Raw genomic sequence first — 22,588 nt, forward strand, 5'->3', positions numbered from 1 at the left:
CATAGACTATTTTCATTATTATATGTCTTGTATTCTTTATAGCTTTTTTTTTTTTTTTTGGTCAGTCATGAGGCTTGAACTCTGGGCTTGGGCGTCTGTCCTTGGGCTCTTCAGCTCAAGGCAAGCTCTCTACTGCTTGAGCCACAGCACCATTTCTGGCTTTCTAGTGGTTTATTGGAGAGAAGAGTCTCACGGACTTTCCTGCCCCAGCTGGCTTTGAACCATGATCCTCAGATATCAGCCTCCTGAGTAGCTAGGATTACAGGTGTGAGCCACCAGCGCCCAGCTTATATAGCTATTCTTTCTTATCAAAACTGGTTCAAAAGTCACTGATCTGCTTTCTGTTGCTACAGTTGTGCATTTTATGTAAATGGAATCAGCCATGAAGCACAAAGTTTTTAGTGAAGCTGACAGTAAAACCATCCATGTGTGGCTATCATCAATAAGTTCTTTAGCTTGGTTTTTTATTTCCTTTTCTAGCCAATTAGTATTTCATTGAACAGATGTACTCCAGTTTGTCCATTAACCCATTCATAGACTTTTCCATTATCCCAAAGTGGACTATGATGCCTAGAGCTTCCATAAACATGTATATGTTTTTGAGTAACCTATACCCTCCTTTTAATTTTTTTTTTTTTTTTGTCGGTCGTGGGGCTTGAACTCTGGGCCTGGGCGCTGTCCCTCAGCTCTTCAGCTCAAGGCGAGCGCTCTACCACTTGAGCTACAGCGCCACTTCCGGTTTTCTGGTGGTTTATTGGAGATAGGAGTCTCAAGGTCTCTCCTGCCCTGGCTGGCTTTGAACCGCGATCCTCAGATCTCAGCCTCCTGAGTAGCTAGGATTACAGGCATGAGCCACCAGCGCCCGGCCCTCCTTTTAATTTTTTAATTTTAATTTTTAATTTTTAATTTTTTGTCAGTCTTAGGACTTGAACTCAGGACCTGGGCACTCTCCTTGAGCTTCTTTTGCTCAAGCTTAGCACTCTGCCACTTAAGTCACAGCACCACTTCTGGCTTTTTCTGTTTATGTGGTACTGAGAAATCGAACCCAGGGCTTCATGCATGCTAGGCAAGCAGTCTACCACTAAGCCCCATTCTCAGTCCTCCTTTTATTAATATTACTGTTGGATTGCATGGTGTTTGCGTATTTGCCTGTGCATGAATATGAAACTACTTAACTTCTCCAAGGTAGTTTTACTATTTTTTATTCTCACCAACAACATCAGAGTTTCACTTGTACCACATCCTTGTCAATATTTAGCATTAGTATTTCTTTTTAATTTTAGCTATCTTTAGGGGAGCAAAGTATATCTTACTGTGGTTTTAAATTGTATCTGCAATGACTAGTGATGTGAGCATCCTTTTCTTTGTGTATTTGTTATTAATGTATCTGTGTTGACATAAGCTTGTAAAATATTGATTCATTCTGGTACTGAGTTCCTTTTTACTGAGTTATGATTTATTTTTATTTTTATTAAAATCACCTATTAGATATACATTTTGTGCTTTCTCTATACTTACTGCTTTCCTTCTGTGTCTTTGAAGATGGAGTTTTAAAATTGTAACTAAGTATAACTATTTTTCTTTTATGGCTTCTGTTTTTATGCTCTATTCAAAAACTCTTTGCCAAGGCTTCAGAATTCAACTTATTTTATGGTCACAGTCTGGAGTTTTCTTGTTGAAGTTTCCTGCTATGAGCTCTTTTGTACAAGTCCATATATAAATTTTTGTACACCAAGTGAGGGGAGGGGATAAGGTGACTTTTCTCCTTATGAGTATTTACTGTTTCCACAACTTGTTGAAACACGATCTTTCTTCCATTAACTCAGTTTGCCATTTATGTGCTTATCTCCTTCTGGAATGGCTATACTTCCTAATGATCTGTATACAGATCTTTTCCTAACACCATTTCTCTCTCCATTGGTGGAACTTTAAAGAATTCATATTGTCAGTCATCTTCTGACCTTGTTTCAGGCTTTTTAAATACTTGCATTCTCAAATGATTTAGAATCACTGTATTAATGTCTATATCAAAAAGCCTATGTGGGAAGTAGCGCTGTGGCTCAAATGGTAGAGCACTAGCCTTGAGCTAGAGAGATTAGGGACTGCGCACAGGCCCAGAGTTCAAGCCCCACGACTGACAAAGAAAAAAAGAAAGCCTATGTGGATGCTGGTGGCTCACACCTCAAACTCAGCTGTAGGAAAGTCTATGAGATGCATCTCCAATAAACTACTAAAAATTCCAGAAGTGGAGCTTTGATTCACATGTTAGAGCACTAACCTTGAGCAAAAGGAGCTCAGGAACCACACACCCAGGACCTGAGTTCAAGCCCCAGGATGTGTGTACACACACACATACACACACACACACACACACACACACACACACACACACAACACACACACACAGACCCTGATAGTGATTTGATTAGCATTGCATTGAATCTGCAGATCAATTTGGAGAGAACAACATTGAATCTTTTGACCCACAACTACAAATATTTCATTTCTCTCTGTAGTGTTCTGAACTTCTTAGTGTATAAGCTTTCTATGTTTTATAAAATTTATCTATAATTCAGTTTGTTGCTGTTGGAAGTGGTATTTACTTATGTATATTGCCAATAATATATGTATTAACATAGTTTTTATACATTAACCTTATCTGGTATGATGTTCATAAACTCAATTATTAACACAACCAAAACTCAATTATTAACACTTATAATTTGTCTTCAAATGAAAGAGTTATACCTGTGTTCCTTTTGCTTCATTTCTTTGCCATATTATTATGCATTGCACTGGGCAGGACCACCAGACATCTTTCTTATATTAAATGAGGAGTGGTAAGAGCAGACATGCTTGACATGTTTCCAATCTAAGGGAGAAAGCATTGTGTCTCTTCCTATTAACTATGATGTTACCTGCAGGTTTATTATAGATGCCCTTTTTTATGCTGAGTTCCTCTACTCCTACTTTGCTGAGTTTCATCTTATGCTTATTTGTCATGAAGAGGTACTGAATTCTGTTAGCTGCTTTTCCTGTATCGCATGATAAGATGATTCTTTTAAATATTAGTTAAGTTTTTTTAATACTTTTTTATTGTAAAAACACTGTACAGAGGGGTTACAGTTACATGAGCAAGGTAATGAGTACATTTCCTATCAAGCATTGTTTCCTCCTCCTTTGTTTTTCCCCTACTATCCCTTCCCTCCCACCTCCACAATTTTTACCCCCATCCACCACCACCCTCTGCCAAAGCTGTAAAGTTCATTTTCAACATAGTGTTTTGTACATGTCATTGTCACAATGGGTCAACCTATATCTATTTTAGTTTTTAAAGGTTGCGCTGAAGTTTTGTCATGACAAGTCTAGGAGCCTTTATTCTGTGATTAATTTAGCTTCAATAGTACGACTTAATCTATTCTAGAATTCTATTCAGTGTTTCTTATATCTTTAGGACTAACCTGTCTGGTTGTTAGAAACTTCTATTATTTTCAGTCTTATGTGAGCTCCAGAAATTATTCAGCCTGCTACTTCATAGTAATTGTTTTTCATATCTCATGAATTTTACCTCATGCATGCACAGTATTCAAGCAAGACTATAAGGTCATCCCTGCTATTAGCTTTTCTCTCAAATCCTCTGCTTTGCAAATCCCAGCTGCCTTTATCCCTTCCTGTTAATGCCTAGATTATCTCTTTAATCCAGCAGGATCTCCAGGCTCTGTTTGCATTCCTTCTCCCTGTGTTAGTCTGGAAACCATCTAAAACCCATTGTTTAGAAAAATTATAGAGCTCACCTCATTTGTTTACTTGATTCAGAGATCAAGTGCTGTGGTGCCTGTTGCCCAGTGTCTGAAAGCAGTGTAATTTTTTTTTTTGGGGGGGGGGTTGGGGGAGTATCTGTGTGTCTGTGTCTGGTTTACTTGTGTGTCCATGTATCTTTGTGTTCATGGATATTTCTGTAATAGCTTAATCTTCATGGATGGAAGCCAAATTCTATTATTTTTATTCATACCTATATCCTCTGGCCTATTGAATTTCATTATTTTTTAAAATTATCTTTATGTGGAGACAGTTGTGTGATATTAGTAAAAGGAGGCAGCAGAAATGGAAAGCTGTTCTCAACCTTCCCTTCATCCACATTTCAACTCCCATCACATTAAAGAAAAAGAAATGATCCTTGAATATTCACTTTAAAATAAATTACCATATAATAATTAAAATCCTTACCAAATAAGAAAGAGTTGTTAAAATGAATCTTTAAAAAAAAGCTTAAGGGTGTGAAGATTTGAGCTTTCTCGCCTTATACATATAATTCAAAATATAATTAATGCTGATTAAATACAGGGACAAATGGAGAAAAACATCTTTGAACTTTAAATTTTATCTTTCTGAAGCCTTTTATTAAGTGTCTGTAATTAAAGTAATATAAGTAAACTAAAATAGTTTAAACTAAAATAGTTTCTAGTCTTAGAGAATAAAAGTTTTCATTTAAGAAAGTTAGATAATAATATGTACAGTCCCTTAGCTCCAATACTATAAGAACATTTTCATCAGTTGCTGAATTGAATCTTCCCCATGATTCTCTATTTTTTATATGCTTATATGCTTAAGTCAAGCTGCTTTAAGTCTCTTCCTTTAGCATCCTACCCCCAATTTACTTTCTACCCCCTATCCTCACATGGCTTATCAAAGCTATCTGGGCAGGTGAGATAGAAAGAGCACAGACAGTTGTCCATATAATTTAGCAAGCCTGATACAGAGTAAAAGAGATTTAGAGCAACCGAATTACCCATAATAGCCATCAGTGTCTACCAGATTCACCAGATAATTGTTCACTTTTCCCTTTACTTTGTCAGGACAGCTAGAGATGAAATGAATCTCTGTGAGAAAGTAGATAATTGAACAGAGACAAGGATAACCTTTTAGGATAGATATTCTGTACCTTCTCCAAAGGGAAATCATGACATACTCATTTGGGAATGTGATCCAGGAACATAATGAGTCTGAGCAAAGTAGAATCAGTAAACATCATTTGCTTAGACCTTTACAATGCTGCACATAAATGCCAGCCTAAAAGTGGATTAAAAGAAGGTACAAACAAATAGCCAAATTATAATCAGATTGGAAGAAAAAGCCTGAGGATAGAGTGAATTAGTTATACATAAGGAATACTAATGCTACCAGCACAACTATGTTTGTCACAGAATTATTCACCATAGCTAAGATATGGAACCAACTCAGATGCCCCTCAGTAGATGAATGGATCAAGAAAATGAGATATGTACAAACATACACGCATATATATGTATATATATATATATATACATATATATATATATAATGGAATTCTATGCCTCCATTTGAAATAATGACACTGCCCCATTTGTTAGGAAATGGAAAGACTTGGAAAAAAATATATTAAGTGAAGGAAGCGAGGCCCAAAGAAACATAGGTCCCATGGTTTCTCTATTTGCAATAACTAGTATATGTCTAGGATAATCTTACCAGACATGCAGAAAAGGTCAGAAGCTATGTACATATGACCATATAAGATGATGCTAAGTGAAATGAACCCAAAGATAGGGACACAAGAGGTTTTATCTTTGTCGATGTTGTTTTTAATGTACTATATGATTTTTTTTTTGCTTCTTTTGTATGTTCTTCCCCATGGAATAACCCCTGTTTTCACTGTATTTAATTCTGGTCTCCTGCATCTTATATATACATTTTTCTAATTTGGAGAGGGGAAAGGAAATAACACAATGCTCAAACAAGGATACAGGTTGACCCATGTAACAACGAGATGTACAAGACACTATGTTGGAAAGGAACTTTACAACTTGGGAGGGAGGGTAGAGTTGGGGAGGTGGAAAGGGAAGGGATGGTAAGGAGGAGATAACAATGTTCAATAGGAAATGTACTCACTACTTTTCTCATGTAACTGTAACCCTCTGTACAATATCATATATATATATATATATATATATATATATATATATAAACAAGGAAGGCAAAGAAGAAGAAGTGAGGAGATAAGTTGTCCTTTCTACTGTCACCTAGGATCAGGAAGATATCTGTTGTTGTTCTGCTTCTTATGATACTTTAGAAAGCTTTATTTAGAAAGTTAAGGTTGTATAAGTTTCATCTTTTATTAGAAAATATTGAACTTAGTAGCTAAGATCTGATCTGTAGATTGAAAAGTGGTTATATGATAGTAACAACTTCTTAGGTAGCTGAGGGAAATCCCTTCTGTGCTTTCCTATACAAAGGAGTTTAAGCAAGAACATATAATTTCTAAAATCTAACACTTAAGAGTCTGGGGTTAGCCAGGTGGTGGCTCAAGCCTATAATCCTAGCTACTCAGATGGCTGAGTTCTGAAGATCATGATTCAAAGCCGGCCCAAGCAGGAAAGTCCCTGAGATTCTTATCTCCAATTAACCACCAGAAAACCGGAAGTGGCGCTGTGACTCAAGTGGTAGAGCTTCTACCTTGAGCTGAAGAGATCAGGGACAGTCCCAGAGTTCAAGCCCCATGACCACCACCACAACCACCACCACCAACAACAAATAAGAGTCTGGGATTTAAGTCTGTTCTTGAGTCAGCTGACCATTTTCCCAAAATTCAGGCTATTGGCCAGTAGTGATCTGATTAGCCTACTCTTGCATAACACTGTAAGTATTGCCTGTAAGTGTAGCCATTGGTTTTCAAGACAATAGTATAGCAGAACATGGAACCGTTACATAAAAACCTCAACATTTTCCAGTCTGAAGTCAAATCAATATAGAGTTAAATTTTAAAATTTGCAATGTTAAGGAAGTTTTCAAAAATTTCATTAGGGATGCCAGAGTACCAGGCTAAGACCAACCCTTAACACTAAGAGAGCTCATTTTAGTATCAGGAGCCAGAAACAGCACATCTTAAGCAATTTTTTTTCTTAGGGGTTATACCATCTGTATAGAAAAATCAAGAAATATTTCCATGAATGCATGCTCTATAAGGACACTTTGAACACATTCATAACCTTGAAGTAGTTTAGTAAGCTAAGTTAAATAGGTAGGTTTAATTAGGTAGCTGATAAAGAGAACACCACATGGTATTCAGGCAGGAAGAGAAGTTTATTTTACCGAACTGCTGTACCTAGGTGCATGGTGAACAATCACATGGCCAACGGGGGTGGGCTATGTCCCACCTGGGTTTAAGTAGGGAAGGGGTAGAGAGAAGGGCATCCAGGGGAGGGTAGGTGTGGCCACATTGGATTACTGGATTCCTTTGTGACCTCAGGGTCTGGGACCTTCCCCACCCCATCCAATGGGAGGCATGGGGTGGGGAGGAGGGAGGCCTAGGATGTGATCTTGAAGGAGGTTTTGACTGACTCCAGCTGTGCCAGTTACCTAGGTGACACAGGTACTGGGCAGAGACTCAGCCAAGAGGAGGGAGGAGTCTGCCCTTCCTTCCCAGGGCAGACCTTACCATATCCTTGAGTGGTCTCCTACCACAATAATTTATGTGATGTTACCATCATACCAAAAATAGGGGTTTCACAGGATACTGAGAGAGTCTGAGGTGATATTTCTTTTATATTGTTCTAAACAACGTATTCTTTATATGTACAAATAAATTTTATAGTTTACTCTTTTTATTTCCTACTAATGCCCTATGATTTTTTTTCTCACATTCATTCCCTATATGATAGTGTTCAAAATTCCCAACATCTGGTGTTCTTTCATGACAAAGAACACACAAAGGATTGGAAAACAAATTAATATTCTTCTGTACATTTTTCAAATTTCAAGATGCCTAAATCTAATTTGAAGAATGAGGCTGAATATTCTTGTGCATTCCAAATCTAGCACATTGAATTTACCCTTCCAGAAGGTCATCTTAATGCTGTGGCTAGAAGTTACCCAGTGGTTGTGAATAAATAACCACTGCAGTCATTTTTTTTATTACTTTAACAAAACCATAGGGCAAAGTTAGAATAAATGCCCTACATTTAATTGATGTGGTTTTGGCAACAGGCTTGGTTTCTTTTAGCTTGCTTCTGCCATACAAATGAAGAGAAGGATGTGCAAATAAAGAGATCTGTTTTCCCATCTGTGGTTTAAGTTTCTGTTGCCAATACCTCATGTAGCTTAAAGATGTTTAGGAACCTGGAGAGAACTCCTACAAAGACTTATTTACATGGCCACTTGCATTATTGGAAAGGGTGCCAATCAATAAGATGGCATGAGTATTGAACACCTACATATCATTCATTCTGGCTGTGAAATTGAGATGGATCTTCACTGAATCTTAGGCTGAAGATAGTTTTTGATATAATAGAAGTTTCAAAGTAAAAAAGCACTTGAGTTTCCATGTTTTCTATTTTCCTGTGTTTTATAGGGGCTGATAAGCAGAACAATGATTACTAAAGTAATTTGTTTGAATCTATAAGTAGATTCATTGCACAGAAACAGCTACAGACTCAGCATCCCTAAAAATCAAAAACTCAAAATTCTCTGCGTTTCTGAATGCTGGCATGTTGCTCAAAAATGTCAGATTTTGGAGCATTTTATATTCCATATGTTCAGATTAGGGATACTCACCTATAAAGTATAGTCAAATATGCCAAAATACAGAAACAAACCCTACCAAATTGGAAACATTTCTAGTCTCAAACAATTCAGATAAGGGAGAGATAGATATTCCATCTGTGTAAGTTTTCAGGACAGATGTGTTGTATGTCTCTAACTAAAATCATGGTGTAGCAATTTGGGAATGTTATCTGTCAAGTCCCAAGTCTGGAAACAGGGGAGCATTAAGTACCATTTGTTTAGAATTTTTGTTAAGCCTAACAGAGCACTATGTCCAAAATGGACTTCCCAGGAAAGTGGACTTCATTTTATACACAAGGTGGCTTGCAAATAAATCTAAGTACTTATTCTATATTCATTTGTTGCTCACTAACTCCCAAGGAAATCGTTATCCAAAGGTAACTGCCTGAGAACAACAGGTTGGTTGTTTAGTATCCAGGTGCTGCAGTGAAATACAGACCACACATATGGGAATATGGTTTGCCTTAGCTACTGTGCTAGTATGTGTTACATCACTCCAAAGGCCCTCACCTTTCCTGACATCCACTTAAAGAAACGTACTGAGCACCTGCCTCATAATGAGCACTTTGCAAGGCTTATTGAAAATGACCTATGATTAGTTGAGTCAAAACTGGCTGTTTGTTTATTCACAGCCAGGTTTTTGACTCACAATCAGCAAATACAAAACAGAGCTGCAAGCTCTGTCTTTCTGAAGCTTGTACTCTTCTCCTTTCATTCTTCTGAGTACTCAGCATCATTTGGAACTCAAGACAACCTTCTTCAGCCTGAACTATGGGGATCTCTTTGGTCAGATATATTAGTAGCACCAAGAGCTGTGGTTTACAAATTTAATTAAAGATAGGTGCTGTAGTAGCTGTGAGAAGTGGAGACATTTGAATTGGTAGAAGACAAAGCTGAAAAATGAATGTGTGACATTTCCCAAAAACCCTAAACCGTAGTCAATTCAGGTTTCACTCATTTGGAAATTTGTATTTAGTAGAACAATGTCAGAAATTTACTTTTCCCTTGAAGCTGTTTATAAACATAGTAATGCTGTGTGAAGGAATATATAATAGAATGGGCTTCAGAGAAGCTTCTCCAAGCCAGTTAAGGGAACAATTCATTTTATTTTTTAAAATAAGTTTTTTTTATTGTGAAAATACTGTACTGAGGGATTACAATCACATGAGCAAGGTAATGAGTACATTTCTTATCAAACATTGTTGCTTCCTCCTTTGGGGGGGAGGGGAGAATGTAGGTGTGAAAATGGAAGGGAAGGGATGGTAGAGAAACAATTCATTTTAAAGACAGCAACTCTGGCTAGATGCCGGTGGCTTAGACCTGTAATCCTAGCTACTCAGAAGGCTGAGATCTGAGGATTGCCATTTGAAGCCAGCCCAGGCAGGAAACTTCATAAGACTCTTATAAGAAACCACATTTAAAAAAAATATTCATTGTTCTGTGTAAATGAATATAGAATGTTTCTATGTCATCTCATTTACCTACTACAAAAGGCTCCCCGGAACTCCACTTGGTAGGAACCCTACTGTGGGGACTGGCATTAAACAATGAATTCTGCATTGTACCTACAATACCTGATCATGGGCACTTCACTGAATCTGGGACCTTCAGGCCCAGTGATTATGAGAGATGGGTATAGGAATTGAGGAAGATGTTAAAAGAGCATTCCACTGCTACCTTTCCTTGGTCACCCATATTTCTTCTAAGGAGAATCTAAAGAAATCAGTCTTGAAAATATTCAATAAGCCGGGCGCCAGTGGCTCACACCTGTATTCCTAGCTACTCAGGAGGCTGAGATGAGGATCGCGGTTCAAAGCCAGCCCAGGCAGGAAAGTCCGTAAGACTCTTATCTCCAATAAACCACTAGAAAACTGGAAGTAGTGCTGTGGCTCAAGCACTAGAGCACTCGCCTTGAGCTGAAGAGTTCAGGGACAGTGCCCAAGCCCAGAGTTCAAGCCCCACGACCAACCAAAAAGAAAATATTCAATAATTCTGAATGTTCTTAGCCCTTTGAACATCTGAATTAATGAAGTCTGATATGGAAAAATATAGCACCAGAGAAGAAGGGAGTCAGCTGTTGTCTTTGGTTACAAGAATCAGAACAAAAACAAACAGGCTGAGATTTCTCAGGGGAAAAAAAAATTACAAGTTGAAGGGGAAGAATGTAATTTTCATCTACCACTCACTTCTTACCCACAAGTGAGGCCTGACTATGTGTTGTACATTATGCTGCGGCTGGTGATGAAGAATGAATCAGATGCTCTATCACAGTGATGTATGCAATGCCACACTAGAACAAGGACATGATCATATTTAGGAACAGATGAGTGGAATTCAGCTCTGAACCCAGGACATGTACAGATTAATAATACTCCCTTTGAGACCTGCCCTTTTCAGCATAGTAGCATTATATATGTTGCAGACGTTAAACCAGGTTAATCATGGGCTCTGTTTCTAGTCCTTCAAAATCCCTAGAATGAAGATCGTGGAATCTACTATTCAGATGATGTAAAAATGGCCAACAGTTTAAGCAGCCCATTACAGGGAGCCACAGGTTTACAATCCAAATGATGAGTGGGGATTTAACAGTCTAAAATCCCCATTGGAAACATTCCCACAAAATTTCTTCTGTACTACCGTCCTACACAGAAACTCACATGACTGCTTGCCCAAGAGTTACTTATTACCTTTTTAGATAATGTCATGTTTCTCTGTTCTGAAGCCTGATGCCAGATGTGATTCTTTTTAAAAAAAATAATTTTAAAATGTCAAGGTGATGTACAGAGGGATTACAGTTACATAGATAAGGTAGTAAGTACATTTCTTGTGGAACATTATTACCCCCTCCCTTGTTTTTCTCCCACTTTCCTTCCTCCAACCCCTTCCCCATATGGTAAAGTTCATTTCCAACCTATTTTCTTGTGAGTATCACCATTGAATTGGTTCACACTTTGTCTTTTGTCTTACTATTTTGTTTTCCTCCTTCCCATCTGTAATTCATATACAATTCAGATGAACATATTATCAGTACACAGGGTACCAAAATCAAATACAGGGAATAAGCCATAAGAACAAGAAAAAGGATGAAAGAAAAAAGAAATAATTTCACATAGTACATTAAAAACAACAAAAAAAAATCCTCTTGTTTCCATACCTTGGAGTTCATTTCCCCTTAGCATCATCTTATATGGTCATATGTACATAGCTATTGAGCTATTGTGATCCTGTTCTAGGACTCTCCTAGACATATACCAATTATTACAAATGAGGGAAACCATGGAGTCTATGTTTCTTTGGGTCTGGATTACTTCACTTAATATGATGTTTCCAAGTCTTTCCATTTCTTTATGCATGGGGTGATGTCATTCTTTTCTGATGGAAGCTGGAAAGCAGTATGGAGGTTCCTCAAAAGATTAAACATATGACCCAGCACTCCCACTTCTGGGTATTTACCCAAATGACCACAAACCATTCCACTCTGAAGCCACCAGCACAACCATGTTCATTGCAGGAGTATTGACCATAGCTAAGATATGGAAACAACCGAGATGCCTCTGAGTAGATGAATGGTGTGGTCGCAATGGAATTCTATGCCTCCATCAGATGTGATTCTTAACATGAGCCATCTTAATATTCTTCTGAAAAAAAAAAGAGGGTCTCCCAGAAAGTCTCATACCAATAGCTAACCAACTAAGAAGGTACCTGACTTCCTGTGTAAAATATATTTGCAAAATGATGTGTTCTAAGTGTCAATAAAGGAAGGTCCTGAGTCCATTTTCTGAAGAAAAATTTCATCACTGATTCACTCGAAAGTCTTAAAGTTATTAGTGTTCCTGAGGACTAAGATGCTCATTTAAAACATCTGTTTTAAAATGGGATGTGGCACCCTAAGTCATCTCATGAAATATCTGGAGATAGTTGGTGGAGACAAGTATGAGGACTTACCTTGAGAGACTGTTAGAAGGCAAATGAGAGGATGGGAGAAGATGTGAGGGCTGGCCAAGGTCAGAAATGTAATTGGTAACCTTGAAAGAATAAAGCCCACTGGTACATTGATCCATTCAACCCTTGAACTCATTAGCAAGGCCCTGTTGGCAGCTGTATCTACAGCCACAAATGCGAACACAACACTCGTGGAGGGCAAGACCCAGTGATTTCATTGAAGATGCAGGGCAGACTTGGCCCTGTGAACTTTGTTCTTACTACAGCCATCTAATTATTTTGTGAGTTCTTATAATTCTCTGAGAAAAAAAACTGGCCTCAAAAGTACAGTATCCAACAATTTTTCAGGTTATAACATTTTTATGAACTGCAAGAAACTAATAGTGCTTTAAAGAAACTACAAAAAGGCAACCTCAGCAGTTCCCATATAAACTCTGGTTTCCCAAGATATATGTATTCTAAGGAAATTTGCTTGAGGGTGAAATGTGGCACACATCTGACCCCCTGACGGTCCACACCTCATTTCATAGGTGCTTACAAATGAGTCCTTCACATTTTCTACCTTTGGCATCTTGAAATTTAGAAATTAAAAAAAAAATTGCAGGTAGTTTCTGGGCTTCGTGTCAGTGAACACAATTCTCAAAAAATTACAGAATTCAGGAATTCCGAAAGCTCTGTTTAAGAAATTCATCCAATATTGCATATTAAAGAGAAAGGGAAAGAAAAGCAGGTGCCAGATGATATTGGTGTCCCCTGTATAGCACCAATCTTAGACCTACTCCACCTTTGTTTCCTGCCCTAAATCTCTCTTCTGCCTGATTTCCTACACCTGCCCCATGACTTTGTGTTAAAAACCAGGCAAACATATGTGGGGCTTAGGAAGTGGGGCCTGTTTCCAGATTACTGAAAGAAATTCTGAGGATCTCCTTTCACTTTCTTTCTTACAAATAATTACAGCTACAGGAGACAGAGACAGGATGACCACTGTTCAATATCAGCCTCAGGCAGTGAGCAAAAGACATTATCTGGAAAAACTAAAAGCAAAATGAATTGGGGCCATGGTTCAAGTGGTAAACTGCTTTACTAACAAGGTTAAGATGCTAAATTCAATCCCTAGTACAGGGTTGGGGGTTGAGAGGAAAAGGAAAAGGAAAAGAGGGAGGTGGAGAGAAAGAAGAAAGTCAGAGAAGGAAAGGAAGGAAGGAAAGAGGGAGGGTGAGAGGAGAGAGACGGACAAAAGAAGGAGAGCTAGGTAGTGGTGGGTTGTACCTGTAATTTTAGTTATTTGGGAAGCTGAGATCTGAGGATCAAACAGGAAAGTCCGTGAGACTCTGACCTACAATTAACCAAAAATGGCCCAGGTCCTGAGTTCAAGCCCCAGGACAAGCACAAAACAAACAAAAGAAATGATGGAAGAAAGGAAGGGAAAGAGGTGGAGAGGAACAGAGGGAGGCAGGGAAGCCAAGTCAAGCACTGAAATCCGAAAATTGGGATCCTCAAAAAGTACTCTGGAAGTGCCTTCTTACACAAACACCTGATCATTTCTGAAGAGGGCTATTCTGTAACAATGCCAAAACAAATAGAGAAGGTCGTGAATATTCTGTAAACTGGTTGAAAGTAAAGCTGACCAAAATGGGAAGGTGGGGGCAGAGGGAGTGCTTGAAATGAATGGGAATAAACTCAGTCTTCATCATCCTGAGGAAGAATAATACCTTTCAGATTAACAAAGCCAGACATCAACTGCCCCCAACCCAATATTGACATTGAATGGCCTAATTCAATGGTTCAGTGGTCCCACACTGAGGAAACGGTTATCTGTGGGTCCCTCTTAAGTATTTTGTGGCAATTAAAGTCCCCCCCCCCCACTGGGGACTTCCACTTCCAAATACTTCAAGAACCAAACATCAAGTTTAGCTACTCCTCTCCTCCTGTTTCTAAATTGCCACTAGAAAATTCCTAAAACTATACAGCCCATATTCAGCAAAGCTGCTTTGAGGAAGAAGGCAGGGACATGGATATATTCTGGAGTCCAGATGTTATTACTTAGATCAAATGAGATTGCGTATGAACAGTCTTTAAATTATTTACCTATCTGTTGTCTACTAATATGTAATGAATATGCTAAGTATCTTATATGTGTTGCCATCTGTTACTTCATTCCTTCAGGTATCTCATAGTATACTAAAAGGCATTCTAAATTCTAGGGACTCAGTGGTGAGCATATTTTAATACTTACAGTAGACCTAGATGGGTCCTACCACACCAAAAGGTTAAGGTTCTTATGCAGAATTCACACTGACAGTTGTTGTCAGAGACCATATCACAAGCACCAAAGGAATAGTAGTAGTAACTAATCAGTAAGATTTCCCACCATGCCTTACATGGTGCTGTGTTATAAATCTTAGTGCTAGACTTATAATGCTCATACAAGCTTAAACTAACAGTTTTCGTTCAAAATTTTATATATTAATACAGACCTTCTAGATACCAAAATTCTCAATTTTCAGCCTTTGCCAAAGAGACCGAGGGTTTCTCCTACTCCTTCCAGTAATTTTTTCAGGATGTCTGCTTTGACTCTAAGGTCTTGATCCATTTGGAGTTGATTCTGGTGCAGGGTGATATATAAGGGTCTAATTTTAATTTTCTACATGTGAATATTTTCTTAATAGAGACCCAGAAACACAACAAATCAAAGAAAGGTTAGACAAATGGGATGCATGAAGCTACAGAGCTTCTGCATGGCAAAGGACATAGCTAGCAAGATCAATAGAAAGCCCATGGATTGGGAGAAGATCTTCACTAGCCATACAACAGACAAGGGTCTCATATCTAAAATATATTTGGAACTTAAAAATTTAAATTCCCCAGCAACAAATCCTCAAAGAAAAAATTGCCAGATTATTCTCTGAAGAAGAAAGAAGGATGGCCAATAGACACATGAAGAAATACTCAACCTCCCTAGCCATAAAAGAAATGCAAATCAAAACAACATTGAGATACCACCTCACCCCAGTTAGAATGGCTATAATCAAGAACTCTAACAACAACAGATGCTAGAGGGGATGTGAACAGAAGGGAACCTTACTTCGTTGTTGGTGGGAGTGTAAACTTGTTCAACCACTTTGGAAAGCAGTATGGAGGTTCCTCAAAAGACTTCACATAGAGCTTCCCTATGACCCAGCAATCCCACTTTTGGGCATTTACCCAAATGTTTACAAACAAGACCACACTAAAGCTACCAGCACAACTATGTTTATTGCAGCCTTATTTACCATAGCTAAGATATGGAACCAACCCAGATGCCCCTCAGTGGATGAATGGATCAAGAAAATGTGGTATATATACACAATGGAATTCTATGCCTCCATCAGAAAGAATGACATTGCCCTATTTGTTAGGAAATGGAAAGGCTTGGAAAAAATTATATTAAGTGAAGTAAGCCAAGCCCAAAGAAACATAGGTCCCATGGTTTCCCTTATTTGCAGTATCTAGTATATGTATGAGTCAAGCAGAATAGGTCAGATAATGTGATGTTAGAAAAATGAACCCTTAGATATGTATTTAAATGTTTTTTTCTTTCATGCATGTGTTTCTAACGCATTTATAATATTATTTCTTTGTTGCTTTGTATGTCCCTCCCCCACAGTATAACCCCTGCTTTCACTATATTTGATGTAGGTATAATTTGTGGAGGAGATGGGGAAAAACAAGTCATTTAAGGATACAAGTAGACCCGTTGAAACTATGAGAAGTACAGGTTGTCATGTCGAAAACGAACTTTACAACTTTGGTGGTGGGGGGAATGAGTGGGAGGGCGGGGGGAGGCTAGGAAGGGATGTGAAGGGTAAACAAAGGAGGAGGCTGCAATGCTTGATAAGAAATGTACTCATTATCTTGCACATGTAATTGTAACCCCTCTGTACAGTATGTTCACAAAAAATTAAAATTAAAATTAAAAAAAGAAAAAATTGCCAGATTAATAAGTGGGCTAAAGACTTAAAGAGAGATTCTCTGAAGAGAACGTAAGAATGGCCAATAAACACATGAAGAAATGCACAACCTCTCTAGCCATAAAAGAAATGCAAATCAAAACAACATTGAGATTCCACCTCAGCCCAGTTAGAATGGCTATAATCAAGAATTCTAATAACAACAGTTGCTGGAGGGGATGTGGACAGAAGGGAACCCTATTGCATTGTTGGTGGGAATGTAAACTTGTTCAACCACTTTGGAAAGCAGTATGGAGGTTCCTCAAAAAACTCTACATAGAGCTCCCCTATGACCCGGCAATCCCACTTTTGGGCATTTACCCAAATGATCACAAACAAGGCCATATTAAGGTTACCAGCACAACTATGTTTATTGCAGCATTATTTACCATAGCTAAGTTATGGAACCAACCCAAAGGTCCCTCAGTAGATGAATGGATCAAGAAAATGTGGTATATATACACAATGGAATTCTATGCCTCCATCAGAAAGAATGACATTGCCCCATTGTTAGAAAATGGAAAGACTTGGAAAAAATTATATTAAGTGAAGTAAGCCAGGCCCAAAGAAATAAAGGTCCCATAGTTTCCCTTATTTGCAATAACTAGTACATGTGTAGGACAAGAAGAAAAGGTCAAAAGCTATGTACATATGACCATATAAGATGATGTTAAGTGAAATGAACCCTAAGGTAGGGACACAAATACCTTTTTTCTTTCTTGCTATTGTGTCTAACATGTTTATAATGTACTATGAGATTTTTTCGTTGCTTTGTATGTTCCTCTCCCACAGTATAACCCCTATTTTCAATATATTTGATGTTGGTGCCCTGCATCTTTATCTAATTTGGGGAGCGTAAGGGTAAAAAACAAAATGCCTAAATAAGGATACAGGTTAACCCACTGTGACAATGAGATGAACAAAACACTATGTTGAAAATGAACTTTACAACTTTGGCAGGGAGCGGATTAAGGTAGGGTAGTTGTGGAGGTGGAAAAGGAAGGGATGGTAGGGAAAATAAAGAAAGAGGCAACAATGCTCAATAGGAAATGTACTCATTACCTTACTCATGTAACTGTAACGCCTCTGTACAACATTTGTACAATAAAAATGTACAAAAAGAAAAGAAAAAGGTTAAGAATCAAAAAAAATCTCAATGTTTGGAGCTGTCTCACTAGATTAGATAACCTACACTTCTACTTCTGCAAATATGAAGTATTTTTCAGGAACTTTACATATGAGATTCTGTGAAGGTGAGACATAATTAACGGAATAGGTCACCTGCATAATGATATCACCTTAATTTGTTCTGAAGAATCCTAAGATTCCCCTGGGAGTGAGGGGAAAACCAATAAGTACTGATGAATTTTAGTCATTGCATAATGTGAGGATGAAAGACAGAAAGTGGCTCCATCATCTTCAAAATAAGATTTCAAGTAGTAGTTGGGTCAAATGAGATTGGTGTGATAAGTGAGAATGACTGTCCTCACACTCGTCTTAGAGGCCAGGGATTGCGTCAACTGCTGTGCAGGTGATAATTCACATAAGAGATACACAATTACCTTTGTTAGGACATCACTTCAATTTGTTATGTCTGCTCATTACTCATTTTATTTCAGTTAATAAATTTCACCTAATTGAAGTCACATGAGTCCCAGATTGAAATAACGATAATCAAAGATAATTGTTAGAGTCTAATGACTGTTCTTTTTCTATAATAACTCTGGAGGGCCATCTAGCATGTATGTGCTTGTGACTATTGCTGTCTGTAATGGGCTGACCTTCTTACCTCATTATGTGAAGGAGATAATTTCATGTTCAATTAAAGGTCTGTTTCATGCACCTGACTGAAAATTTACTACACTGTGTCTAAATGTGTATTAATTTTTTTTTCTCTCACTGGGAGTCTCCTTTCCCCAGAGCATACCCAAGTACTAGTGGCCTTTCTACCCTTTGCTATTCAAGGTCTCTAATGTTCCCTTTGTTTCTCTATGTCAGAATCAAACTGCCAGATGAGAACATTAGACAGTGGGATTGGAACCTTCCCACTCCCAGACTCTGCAAATCGCTCAACAGGAAGATACACGTGCCAGCCAGAGTCCTCCGAGGACAGCGAGCCCCTCCTGTCTCTCCAGCCAAGCCCCTCTCATGTTAGAGCCCAAACCCTTGAACGAGAAGTGCCTTCCTCCACAGCCAGCCAGCACTCTGCAGAGATCACCATCGTTCATTCCACATCTGACCCCATCATGACTGCCAGAGGAATTCGACCTCCTCAAAGTCGTCTTCCCAAACCAGCCTCCTCAGGTAAAATGCCAGTCACTTCCAAATGAGATTTTTGGGACCAGTGTTAAACATTTGCTGACAACAGTGAAAACTTTGCAGCACAAGAAAAGTCAATGACCTCAGCCTTATGGAAATATAGACTTACAAAAATCCCTGAACATCCTCTACCAAAAAGTAACAGGGTGTGTGAGATGTGATCCACTTCATAGTATTATGTTAAGAACTGCCCATACATGAAAGTAAACAAGCATGAAAACACCAACACATGACTCTGTAAATGTTATTTTTTTGTGTGCCCGTACTGAGCCTTGAAACCAGGGCATATGCACTGTCTTTTAACTTTTTAACTGAAGGCTGATGCTTTAATCACTTGAGCCAAGTGATTAAAAACCAGCATTTTGCTGGTTAATTAGAGATAAGAGTCTCATGGTCTTTCCTTCCCTGGGATGGCTTTGAATTGAGGTCCTCAGATATCAGCCTTCTGAATAACTATAATTACAGGAATGAGCCACCAACACCCAACTAAAATGATTTTTTTAATCTGAAAATATTTACTGCAGGCTTGGGTGACACTAAATGATCTTTTAATTAATATAGATATTTTCAGTTACTTTTATGATATATATGTATATCAAATAAAACTCTGAATTGTACATTTTTATTTTAATTATGTGAGTAGAAGAGCCACCAGTGGAGATTATACAATAGATGTCCCAAAAGAAGACTTTTATTTTAACATGTTTGAATGAATAAATGGACTGGGATATTCTCATGGCTGAGTCTTTCCTTCCTATGGTAATGCAAACTCTCATGAATGTTTCCTGACAAACTTCTGCTCATTCCAAGCCAAGGTTACACTTCTAAAGGTGACAATGCATATTATTTTTGAAATAAATGCATTGTTAATTAATGGCATAGCCTCCAGAGATTCAGGGATGAAATTTTAGTTATAGATTATGTGCTCTATGCCTGGATAGCCACATGTGTGACCTCAATTCAGCAGTGGGTTGCTGAGTAGACTCCATGATTAAATACTGTCATTATAACAAATTGAACAGAAACCACAAGCCTTGAATTCTTTCATAAGAAGGAAATAGGAAGGAGATCATTCTGATCTTGCTACTAATATTCACTGTGCCACATTTCTGAGGGTTGTGTCTTAATTAAATTGTCATGGAGAGTTGTTAAAACAAAACAGTGTATGGAAAAGAGTTAACACATGATAGACAGGACATTTTTGAGTTTCTCATCCTGAAGTTTCCTGTCCTCCATGTGACATCTGTGGTCCAAAGGCAGGGCTGGCTTTCAAATGCCTCTCTTTTCTTGGTAGCTATTTGCTATTCATATGAAAATTAGGATAGAGAACACTAGTTGAAACGTCCCATTTAGTATGTACAAAGGAATTGGTTTTTCTCTTATCCCTATAGTGAACATGAGAGTATCTGCACACATCTTACAGTGCTGATGTGAACACAATTACTTTGCTTCTACACAAATGTAAACTGTGGAGAGATTGTCACAGCATGTCCTGTTGATAATCACTGAGGCTGGACAATGCTAACAGTGGTTCTCCTTGCTCACATGGGAAAGGAATACATTTCACAAGTTAATCTGCTGTTACAGGCAATGGAGGAAGTTGTTGATTTTTTTTTAATCACCCTGTGAATTACACACTTGCTACTCAAAAACCATGGTCCATGGGCCAGCATTGTAGGCTTCACCTGTGAGTTGGTCAAACATAATTGGAGAAACTCAGAACCCACCCCACACCTACCAAATCAGCAGTTGCAATGTAATGGTAGCCCAACTAGTGTGTGTGTATATTAACCTATTAAAGCCTGAAAGAGCTGTTAAAAGAGTTTCTAGAAAAGTTTCCAAGGTCTGTGATTCAAAATGACCTTAATAGGTCATTATAATATGAAAATAAGGGTCCCTGTTCATCCATGCTTGGGAAAGGCTGTAAATTCTGATCCCTTTTTTGGAATTTATGACAAGGTCCATTATCACAGTGAAGGCTCTGAGAAGGTCTCCCAAATCTGTTATTTTATGAATAACTTTATTTGAGGAACATTGTTTATGATTTCCAAATGATTTGCCTACCAAACCCTTGTAGCTTGACAAATCCCAACCATTTGGAAAAACACTGGGTCCCAGAACACTTTGGCTTAGGAAGATATCTTTCACAGACGTATATTTATAAGTAGATTTATAAGCATTGTGGGTAGTATGGATTTTTTGTGGGGGGTAAGAATGGAAAACCCAATGTTCATTGTACACTTCTGTTATTTTGGAATGTTTCCCTCTTTCCTCTAAGCTTCAGAACTTGTTGAAAGCTGATTTGTGAATCACTATCCATTTCTTCATATAGGAAAAACCTATTTCCAAAAGGAGAGCGAGGTGGAGTCCAGCCCTCAGACTTGCTCATCATTCAACTATGCAGAAGAGCTGAGGGTCAAGGAGCCCTCTCCAGACTGGGAGAGGGAAGATGCTGCCACTGAGACCCAGGTGAGAGGGGGAGGGGCACTGTGGGAATGGAGCATCCACTTGTTGTTGGTCCTGACTGTGAAAAGCAAACTTCTCTAAACCTTTCAGTAATTGATTTAATTTTTTATTGAATTTCCCATTTGTGTATTAAATGCAAGACAAGATCCAAGGCTCAACCTTTCCTATGAATGGAGATTCTTGAGACGCCTTTATTCTGTATAGAATGCAATGTGTTTCTTATCTGCTCCCAATTGGCTGGTTTATGAATGCTCTCTAATTCAGGATTGTAGAACAACCATTCATTCTTCCAAACCATAAGGGTATCAATAGATTATTTATTTTCTTTTTTCATTATCTCTGTGGTTACTTTCATTCACTCTCTTCCATGACACAGAAGAAGTAGGTTTAATGCTTCTCCTTTTAGTGATAAATACACTTAAGAACTGGAGTGGTAAAATGACTGGCCAGGATTAATTAGAAGCAAGTTTCTCCAGTGCTTTCATTTTTGCTGTAGACTGTTGATGCACCTTGAAATGGCAGGCTCAGGCTTTCTGATAGGTGAGTGTTTTCCAGAGGCCCTCATGGCTCAGGGCCTCTTTTGTCCCTTGAAGTTTGCTTGCCAGCCCCTCCTGTTTCCCCTTCCAGCTGGTTGTGGATACATCACAGCCTCTTCACTGGTGCTCAACTTATTCTGGAGCTGGCCCACTGCAGTCTCTGGTGGTAGTTGGCAGTGAGAAGAGTGGAGGAAGGACATGTGGATTCATTACTTGAGCTTCCTGTCCCATCCCTGACCTGTCCTATTGTTGCCTTCACTCTCTCGTCTTCAAGAGTCACCACTTTTATCTTTACAAGAGTTTCTGTCTAGCTGTGATGAGGAACTACAAACATTCGTCCATATCTGAGGTCCCCCACACCCCGTATGGCTGACTGAGCCTTCTCTTTATCTTGAGCACCTCAATATGGAAATGAGAATATAGGGAAGGGGGTATTCTCAGCCCACAGCCTCCATTTAAAGCAGAGAATGCAAGTTCCAGAGGTATGTAGGACATGGTACAAGGTCCAAGGGTAGTGTGGCAACTCAGGCTAGAACTGAACTCTCTGAGTTTTCTTTCTGACTCTTAAAATGTCTGCCTCTATAGGAAGTATCTCTGAGAGGCAAAGGGGTAAGCTGTCATAGTGGATCATGCCTAAATATAGATCTTTAGGGCTCCTCTGGATCAAGCACTACCCAAACTGGAGTTGATAGAATCACCGGTCTAACTATACATCCTATTGTCTCCACCTGTGCCCAAAAT

General features: G+C 38.5%; 1 protein-coding gene across 8 annotated transcripts in view; it reads left to right on the forward strand.

The window, feature by feature from the left end:
- The window catches only part of Nckap5 (NCK associated protein 5), a 959,972-nt gene that overhangs the window by 872,118 nt on the left and 65,266 nt on the right, over positions 1-22,588 (forward strand). For all 8 annotated transcript variants that reach the window (XM_070024260.1, XM_070024269.1, XM_070024275.1 and 5 more), the window contains 2 exons: positions 18,525-18,830; positions 21,178-21,314. In XM_070024260.1, the coding sequence (XP_069880361.1) occupies positions 18,525-18,830; positions 21,178-21,314 (443 nt within the window). The remainder of the gene's footprint in view (positions 1-18,524; positions 18,831-21,177; positions 21,315-22,588) is intronic.

This window comes from Dipodomys merriami, unplaced genomic scaffold, assembly GCF_024711535.1.
Source record: "Dipodomys merriami isolate MVZ:Mamm:240054 unplaced genomic scaffold, mDipMer1.0.p SCAF_1, whole genome shotgun sequence".
NCBI classification, from domain to species: Eukaryota; Metazoa; Chordata; class Mammalia; order Rodentia; family Heteromyidae; genus Dipodomys; species Dipodomys merriami.